Source organism: Mus pahari, chromosome 9 (genome assembly GCF_900095145.1).
Source record: "Mus pahari chromosome 9, PAHARI_EIJ_v1.1, whole genome shotgun sequence".
Lineage (NCBI taxonomy): Eukaryota > Metazoa > Chordata > Mammalia > Rodentia > Muridae > Mus > Mus pahari.
The window spans coordinates 9,388,154-9,398,159 of record NC_034598.1 but is presented as its reverse complement, the minus strand read 5'-3'; the positions used below and the strand labels follow the sequence as shown (position 1 = coordinate 9,398,159).

The window sequence follows — 10,006 nt, the reverse complement described above, 5'->3', positions numbered from 1 at the left end:
CCGCCGCCGCCGGCGGCGGCAGCAGCCATTTCATCTCCACAGAAACCAGACACAAAAACATGGCAGAAATGGAGAAAGAAGGGAGACCTCCGGAAAATAAAAGGAGCCGGAAACCGGCTCACCCCGTGAAGAGGGAGATCAACGAGGAGATGAAGGTATTTTCGGATTCGGGGGCTGGGGAGACCGAGCTCTTTATTCCGTCCGCTCCCTTCGGGCTGTTGTGTAGGCTGCGGGGGGGACAGGGGCGCACTTGTCAGTTTCTGCTGGGTCCCCGGGACGCCTCAGCTCCCCCTCCAGGTGCAAAGCCGAGGCCAACTCATGGGCTGCATCTCCGAAATCTGCCAACATCAGATTTGATGGGGGCAGGGGGGGCATACTATTTAACCTCACAAACCATAGACTGGTACAGATGTTGCCGGGCGAGGGCACTGAACCCCAGTGGCGAGTGAGCATGGTGCAGTGGCTTTCCCGATGGTCGGTGTAGTATTTCTCCCTTTTTCGGAAATGAATCTCCGGACCCCTCGAAAGTTAAGAGACGCCGGGCCGGGGCACCCGGGATACCTGGATCCCACCCCTCTTCCCGGTCCATCCCCAGGCTCGGTGATCCCGCTTTGCTCCAACTCGCCAGCTGCGGCCGGCCGTGTAGCTGTCAGTGGCCGAGGCTTGGGCCGGAACGGCGCGGGTCAGGGACGCTGCAGCCAGCGGGTTCACCTCGCTGTCCCCGGCCGCTCTTCTCCGCCTCTGCCCCGGGTCTCCCGCTCGCCTCTGCACGTCTCACTTTCCTGTTAGCAGACCCGGCAAGCCCGGCTGAAAGCCAGCTGTCTGAGGGGCGGCCTCCGCAGCCGCCTGCCCATTGTTCGCGAAGGCCAGCCCCGAGTCCTCTCTGCGAGGCCGGGCGCCCTGCCAGGCCAGCGGTGCTCCAGAGGTGGCGAGCGCAGCCTCTTGGCGCTCCAGCTGTTCGCCTTGAAGCCCAAGAACAGGGCTCAGCCTGGTCTCCTCTGCCACCCCCACTTCTTTATTTTCCTCAAAGTTGTGTGTTTTGCCTGGGTTTTGCCTGGGTGAGGATTTTATCTTGTGTGTGCATTTCACGAGTTTCCCGATTTGAAAAAGAAATCACTTTACGTACATAGATTTGTTTCTATGACATATATATATATATATATATATATATATATATATATATATGGCTTGTTTTTCGCGTTTCTTGGTGTTCTCCACTTCTGCATGGAGTCTTCAATACAGTCAGGTGACTTGGTTAAGTTTGTATTTGAAAGGCAAACTGGTTAAAATGGTATGGGACCAACTCACTGTTATTACGGCTCGGGCATCTTCTGGGTTATAGCAAGCCTATTTGGTGAGGGTGCTGCGACGAAGCCCACGTTTAGAAGGGGCAAACAGACACACATCTTATGTGTTTGTGAAACTAGGTGTATGACCCTAGCTTTACCTCTCTCCGGGGGGTTTCCCTTGTATTCCAGGCTTCGGGAGTAGGGCTTTTATTTTGGGAGGTGGTGGTGGTGGTGAAGAATTTAGTGTCTGGAAGCAGGAGTTATCCATCTGGGAAAGTTAGGAAGCTTTGCCTTGGAAATTAATACCATTCTCTGTAACAGAAACCACCATTGATTCTAATGATAGACAGTTTTTAAAAAAAGAAAAGAAAGAAAGAGATCTGTAAAAGTTGTTTTCTCTTCAAGAGGCAGAGTGTGTTCTGCAGTTCTGGCCCTTCCCTCCTGTCTTGTGTTTCTACATTACTTTTCCGTGTCGTTTTTTAAATGGAGAGTGGGGGACAACCAGAGAAGGCCACCAGGCAACCACAGCTAGCTCTGGCCCTTTAAGATGCTGCCTAATGCCCTCTATATGGATGGCAGCTTTTAAGTTTCATAGGTTCTAGAATTACAAATTAGCTAATTTTAATCAAAACATGTGAAATGTTATCCCGGCTGGATATAAAGGCTGACTGTGCTCAGGGCTTGGGGCTGGTGCTGTTGGCTTTGGCTGCAGGCACTCCGTGGTTTGGGAGATAGTTGTCCTTCTACAGTATAACAGATGTTTGTCTGAACTAGCGAGGAAGAAACAAAAACAACATTGTGTGAAGGGGAAAAATTACACAGTTCTCAGCCCATGCTGCAAGACTGAGTATGGGATTAACCTGGATGCACAGAACTTCCTCTTTTTTAAAATGTTATTTTTCTTTCTCTAAATTGCCTTCTACTGTTTGAAGCCTCAATCCTTCTTTCATTCTGTGGCATTAAAAGGTTTTTCTTTTCTTTTTTCTTTTTCTTTCTTTCTTTTTTTCCAGCATATAATTGAATTGTGGCATTTTTTTCCCTCTGGTTTGGAACAAAATGAAAGGGTCTGGCAAAAATTTTCAGTCATGTTCATGTATATCATGCCAGGGTGTCTAGTGAATCTATAGGCATTCTTCTAATACAACATCATAAAAAAAATCTTTGTTTAAAGTAGCTTCTCAAAATCACAGACTTACTTTGAACTCATTAATATTTTCCCTGATTTTAATATTAATAGCCACACCAATAACTTCCCCACCCCTCCTGGTATTATTATCCCTTCAGCTTCCTGAACTGAAGTATAGGGTAACATAAGTTGGTTGCCCTGTATAAAAATGTGTGCAACAAAATGTCATCCAGAACACAATGTAGCCTTGTACAGCTTCATATCAGTGCTGCTGGGGCCGCTTGGCTGTATTTGCCTTCATCTGGACCAGTGTAAACTAAGCCCTGGTAAGTAATCACTGCCCAGCAGAAAGAAAGGAATGTATACAGCTAGCGGGGCCTAAGCTGTAAAAACGGAAACCTGAGCCCCCACTTCGGATCACATATCAAGGCTTGAAGGTAGGGGAAATGAAAGGGGAAAGGAGAGAGGAATGGAGAAGTCAGCCTGGGAAGTGGAGATCAGGAGGAGGCCCCCTTGGGGAGATTTGGCCCAGGGATTAGGGAATTTTATCGCGGTGTACAGTGACCTACTCAGGTTTCAACACTCCTTGGATTGAGTTGCTTCTCTGTGAGCTGAAAGAAAAGGGACTGGTGTGTATGTGATTTTTTTTTTTTTCTCCTTTGGGTAATAGAAAGGACACTGGTACAAGTGTCTATTTTAAGTGCAGCAAATGCAGAGTGTCGGGAGCGGCCGATAGAACTGCCTCACTCAGACACTTCAAGATTTTTCTAATCGTGACAATCACATAGTTAGCTAAAAATGGCTGGAGAAGGCAACCTAGCTGAGGTTTCGCTGACACCAGTGATGGCAGTGGGGGTGGTCTTCAGGCGGCTGTGGGCTAATGCTGGCGGCTGTTTCACTAGCTCAGATAGAGTTACGGTTTCCTTATCACTGGTTTAATGGACATGGCAGTTGTAACAAATTTAAATTTGATACAATATAATTTTGTGTGTGAAAAGTACACGACTTGGCATAGCTTGGCTATGGTGTCCTTCAGGGGAAATATCCTCCCAGCTGGAATGTTTGTCTTACTGGGAGCCTTGTGCTGTTTCTTTATCTTTTCTTCTTTTGATTCTGATTTTTTCCTGGCTTGAAGAAGAACTGAGCAGACTCTTTTGCTGGACTTAGTTATAATTACGATGCCTTACTTAATAGGCATAGTAAATAAGTAGAGAAGATGTTAAAAACTGAACTAGCAATCAAAGAGTTGTATAGCTTCCTTACTTTGGGCTTCAAAATGACTATGGGGATTCTATAGTCAATGTAACTCTTGATAGGCTGTTAGCTTACATGTGTCATAGTTCATGGAAGTCAACACAGAGAAATTCCAACATATGGAAGAGTTAATTAGCTCAAGAATTTTCCTAGAACATGGTGATACCATATAAAAGCTATGTATTAATGAATGTAATACAAACACACACACACATATATACTTTCTGAGGTCAAGATATGTTTTTGTGCATATAAACCTCAGTAAATTGTGCTCAGCAGGTCCCAAACAATAACACAATTCAAAAATTTCTAAACTATAAATAGAGATTATGAGTCAAAATTTTATCTTTTAAAACTTTGACCAATCTAATGTGCACAGATTGGGTGGGCACTCTGACCTGGAGACCTCCCATTATTCTTAATTTACTTACAGTATTTGGCTTCTTTACCAAGTACTCAACTATAGGGCTATTTGTGTGAAATGTCACAAGGTCTCACTTTCGCTGAATGTTTCTGTCTACAAATATCATCAATAACTAATTTGAGGCTAAAATTATACTTCGGTCTTATCTCCCACAGTTTGAGGGGTGCACATCTGTTAGGATTAGTAGGAAATTTTCCATGAGATTTTCTGGTTTGGTTCTCTGATGGTCTCTGTTGGGCTTTAGAAATGTTAATTGCTGGGGCAGGAAAGGAAGCTGCGGAGTTGAATGACTTGATGTTATAAAAGAAAGGGATAGAAATCAGAGTATGGCCTGGAAAAGCCCATGTGCTTAAGGCTGAAATGAACTTATGTCCAAAACAGGTATATCTTAAGGCTTAGCTTGGGAAACACCATTCTGGGGCCAGTTGCAGTATGCCTCAGGAACTTAGTAAGTGGATTTGGGACCAACCCCTATTGGAGAACTTTACACATTATATCAGACTGAACTGGAGCCTCGGGTGTGCTGTGTGGCAGGGTTAAGGACTAAAGGTAAATGGGGCATAACCCTAGTCCCTTGGGAGCAGGGTTGGAATACTGCTGAGCCTTTAGCATTTCTCCCAGTTACTCATTAAGACTGGACCGATCTTAAGAGATAGTACAAGGGCTCTGAGAGTTAAGCATTATGCTCTGGTAGGATGGGCTTTTTATGAGTCTCCATTGGCAACTGGATGAGTATGGTGCAGGGTACAATACCGTTCTCTAAGCCTTACACAGCTTGTAGGCTCCAGATACTAGGAAATGGAAAAGGAGCACTCCACTTCCTCCCGAATCTGAAATAAGCATTTGCAATAGAAGAAAATGAGTCTGACAGACTCATTCCCTTCTGTGTTTCCTGCCTCGCGGCCTGCCAAGCGCCGCTCCAAGGAGCCAAGCCCTGCTTTTCTTCTGTGAAAGACAGACTTAAAGGAACGAAGAGGGAACGGAGTTCTAAGGAAAGTCCAAAACAGGGCCTCAATGAAGAGTAAATATTAGTGTGCACAGTGGGTCTCTAAATGGGGACTTTCAGAGAAAGGCCAGACTCTGGATCTTGATGTCCGAGGAAATGTCTGTTTGACTTAAGAAGGCTTTACACTTCTTCTTCTTCTTCTTTTTTTTTTTGAAAAAAAAAAAAAGGTATTAGATTAGAAAAATGAGAAGGTGGGATATAAACTGTATTTCTGGGGTCTAAAACTTCCTCTTCAGGACTGAGATATCGGCCACACTTGCTTTCTCTAACTAATGAAATTATTAAATGTTTTCCTGAAAGAGAAGGGATATTACAGTACAGAAGGAGGCAAAAAATAGACTACTTTTTAAAAACAGTGCTAGTTGAAACATAGAAACAGACATGGACGCTCCTGTGAGCAAGGTCTGCTGAATGTGTATTTTAGGGTCTGTAGACTGATAGATGGTTGTCACTATCTCTCCTCTAACAAAAGCCTTGGGGACACCAAACTTCAGGAAAGCCCAATGTCTCTGACACAGTCAGGAAGAAAAAAATGCAACAAGTTTGGGTGAGTTTTTAAAGTTTTTTTTTTTTTTTTAAGGCTACTTTTGCAGCTGTGATAAGACACAGCTGCATGCAGCTGTACACCTGCTGTGCCTGCCACTGTGCCAGCCCAGCCAGTAGCTATACGTTTCCAGCATTCCTTTGACCCTTTTAGAGTAGTTGATGTCTTGGCAGTAAAGTACAATGAGTCACGTGACTGTTTACTGTACATCTCATGGAAGCAAGATAGATTTTTATATGCGGCAACACATGATTTTGGCTTTATATGACAATTATGTAACTGTGGAGTTTGGAAAATATCAGTAGAGAAGAAGGACTCTTCTCAGTTGTTCTAGGTGTGTATCGGTGTTATGATGTATCCCCTGCACTAACTATTAAGATCAGTGTGGAGATGGCTGGTAACAATGTAGCAAAGTGACCCAAAATAAAGCACTGTGATTGTCTGTAAAGGACTTGAAGCTAGGAAGCTATAGCCGGACAAATAAAAATGAAGTTCCCTGTGTACCACGAGAGCCACCCAGGCCACTTGTCTTAGTTTGAGCATGGTTATGGCCACCTAATGAGTCATCCGCGGGGAGTCAATCTTCTGCCATCTGACCCAGTGGGACTATAAATGTGGAAGCACTTTGTAATCTGTGAGGGGCTTTTTACACATCTCTTCTGCACTATCTAAATTCCACTTCCTGACCTTTCTCTTAGCATAACCATAAAATAAAACTAGTCCACTGGGTCTGTGTTACGAGAGACATCTTAGACTCAGCCGCTGGCCCCTCCTGAGCACAGAGTTGAGCCTGATCTAAGCCAGTCCATTTTCACTCCATCTGGACTGGAGCAAGGCTCTGCCTCTCTCCCTTTCCTTATCTATCTCTCTTAGCAAGTCCAAGAGACTTTAAGAGTTGACCCCACAAGTCAGGCAGAACATATGGACACAACAAGAGAGAGAAAATATTTTCCAAAACTAATTATTCTGTTATCCATAACCATACCTAGCAGAGACTATCAGAATCTCCTCTCCCCAGAACCCTCTCCCCTGGCTTGTGAATTGTTCTGGATTGGGAGTTTCCTTTTCCTTTGAAAGTGCTTCTCATGTGCTCTGCTTTTTGATAATACATGTCAGAATGTTGTGAAGTTAAGTAATGTAACTGACAGATTCTTTTTATTACCATTTAAATTGTGGGTATGACTGATCTGGTTGCCTATGAGTGAAACTGTAGGTTAATTAATTTTAATTGAAATTAGCTTTTTATTTTTATAAAAACAGCACACAGTCATGGCAGAGATAGTAGAAGAAGGACTAGAAATGGGCGAAGGGTGGAGCTGGTGGGATGCTTAGGTCTTCGGAGCACACATTGCTCTTAGAGAGGCCTGGCTTGAGTTGGAAGTACTCATGTTAGGTGGCTCACAACTGCCTGTAACTCTTGCTCCAGAGGATCTGATGCCCTCATCTGGCCTCTAAAGGTGCTGCACACATATGTACACATACTCCCACACAGTATAAACACACACATACACTACAGCACAAATAATAAAAGTAATCAAATAAATCTCAGACAAGCAATAGAAAGAAAAACAAAGCTCTAATTTCCCCAATAAACAAAATTATTGTCAGCATCTTATATTTTTTTTTGCTGTTTTCCATGTGTGATGTACAATTTTAAAAAAGCAATGGATTTTCCTTTAAAACTTATACATAGCTTTTCAAGTCACTAAAATCTATTTACCACACATATTTTAGTGGCAAAATAGTATTTTATTGTATGATTAGACTGAAATTTATTTAACAAAGTTCCAATTATTTGACACTTAGGTTTTTTTTTTTTCCCAAGAGAACAGCATTGAGATAAGAATTTCTGAACATAAATCTTTTTGTACCTCTTTTCTTAGGTTAGTTGCTAATGGATACAAATGAAATTGCCAAGTCAAATGGTATTTCAATGTTTAAAGATTTTAATTCACAGTTAAATTATCTTTTCTAAAAGTTGTAGCAATTGGAGTTCTCATAAATATGAGGGTTCTCATGAGCATTATCACTTTCTTTGAAGAAAATAGAGATAGGCCTCACTCACATAGCCCAGGCTGACCTTGGAATCCTTATGTAGCAGACTCAGGCCTTGAGTTTCCGATCCTCCTGCTTCTCCCTCTGCAGAACTGTGATTACAGGCATGTGCCACAATGCCCAGCTTATGCAGTGCAGGGGACCTAACTCGGGACTCTGTGCATGGTAGGTGAGTGCTCAACCAACTACATTTCTAGCCCTGAGCTTTGACATTTGTGCAAGACCTCCAATTGAATGAGAAGAGTGTCAAAGGAACATTATGGGAATTAAGATTCAACAAGAATATAAATAGTTCATATATATATATATATATATATATATATATATATATATATATATTATATATATTAGAGAGGGGCTGGAGTGATGTCTTAGTGGGTAAAGTGCTTGTTGTACAAGTCTTAAGACCTGAATTCAGATCCCCAGAACCCATATAAAAACGCAGGTGCAGCTGTATGCCTGTAACCTCAGCTCTAGAGAGCCCAAGGGACAGACACTGGGAGACTCCTGGGGCTTTTTGCATGCCAAATCTAATTGAATCAGCACTCCCCAGATCCAGTGAGAAAATCTGAAACAAATAATGTAGAGAAGTCACCGAGGGCACTCCCACTTCCTCCTGCTCTCCATACACACGTGCACATGTGCACACATATACACAGAGGCCTTGAGAAAAAAGATGGGGGTGGCCATTGGAAGTGCAAAGCACTCAGCCATGTGTGATGTCAGAAAGTGCTAGAGTGAGAAGATTCAGTTTTAAGTGTCAATTTTGCACATCCTATCTCCAATAATGCAAACTAATTAGGGGAGTCCAGGTCAATGATCAAACGTGTGGTATGATTTTGTTCTAAGTTCTTGGTTGATCCAGGAGGTAAATTCTTTGGAATTGTTGGCCCCTTGCCACTGAATCTATAGTAGAATTAAGCCTGGCATAAGAATCAGAAAATTAATTGTAACAATGTGATTGCCAAAACAAGACTCACATAATGACAATACCAGTTGACATGCCAGCACGGATGGGGGAACTCTCACAAGGCCCTGCCCATAGGTCTTCACTATGCTCGGGCAGTTAGTGTCTGCTGAGAGGAGGGTAGCGGTCTTCTCCATGGAGACGCCCTCTGACAGTATCCATTCCAGGAGGCCATCCCCAAGAACATGTAACATATGCACACTAGCAAAAGGAAGCCAGTAGTGTGTGTTTACACGTTTATATATGCAAGGATAATAAAGGAGAGGCATTGCATTTGAGAGGGAGTGGGGAACACTGGAAGAATTGGACAGGGCTGGATGAAGGGTGGGAATGGTATAGTAATGTATGAAATTTTCAAAAACTATTAGAGGAAAAAAAGAATGAAAACACCTCTGTTTTGGTTCTGATGTTTCATGATCTGATGTTTCATGCTCTGATCTTCTGTTGTCAGTTGAGGATTTTACATCAGTTCACCAGAAGTTTATTATGGAAACGCAACACCCATCACACAGGGCTATTGAAAGGAACACTAGATTTAAAGGATGTGGTAACACTGCTAACTGCTCTAAGACTCAGAAATTATCATTATAATTTTAGTGACCTATTTTCCAAACCCAAATTGGACCACATGGTATGAGAGAGGATTTTTGTGTCATTTCCAAAGGCAAGAAGCAGTCTGCAAAATATAATTCAGATGCCAAAATATTGCAATTTTTGGCACATTTTGATGGTTTGTGAGAACAATGATAAAGTATTTGAAATGACTGCTCAGTAAAATTTCTGTTGTGTGAGCACCATAATTTTGAGAGGTTTTTTTTTTTTATTGTTGCTGTTGTTGCAAAAACTTCACGGTTTTTACACATAAGTAGAAGCTCTGTTATTTCATATAATTGTAAAGCTAGGAGAAACTTTTGCAGAACTTTCATTCTATGCACGTGGGTGTTTTGCACACATGTATGGCTATGCACCACATGTGTGCCTGGTGCTTTTGGAAGCCAGAAGAGGGCATTTGATTCCTAGGGATTGGACTTACAAATGGTTGCTAGTTGCTATGTAGAGGCTGGATTTGAACTTGGGTCCTTTGGAGGAGCAACCAGAACGTTTAACTGCCCTTTTAACTTTTAACCAGAACATTTCTCCAGCCCTCGAGGAACTTTTAAAGGTTTCATGCCTTAGGTCTTCAGGAAATAAAGAGAAACACTGTTTGAAGGTTTGGGGCAGAAGCAGATTTCACGCCCCCTCCCCTTAGCACATCCATCTCTACGTAATACTGAGCATTGCTATTTACAGTTATTCAGAATTTTAACTCTTTGTTTTATTTGTTTGTTTGTTTGTTTGTTT

The 10,006-nt window shown here is 42.6% G+C and overlaps 1 protein-coding gene across 2 annotated transcripts in view; it reads left to right on the top strand.

Moving 5' to 3' along the window:
• The first annotated feature begins 6 nt into the window (after positions 1-6).
• Sobp (sine oculis binding protein homolog) overlaps positions 7-10,006 on the top strand; it is a 174,414-nt gene continuing 164,414 nt past the window's right edge. For both annotated transcript variants that reach the window (XM_029542272.1, XM_021204786.2), the window contains exon 1: positions 7-155. In XM_029542272.1, coding sequence (XP_029398132.1) covers positions 60-155 — 96 coding nt within the window. In that variant the 5' untranslated portion in view covers positions 7-59. The remainder of the gene's footprint in view (positions 156-10,006) is intronic.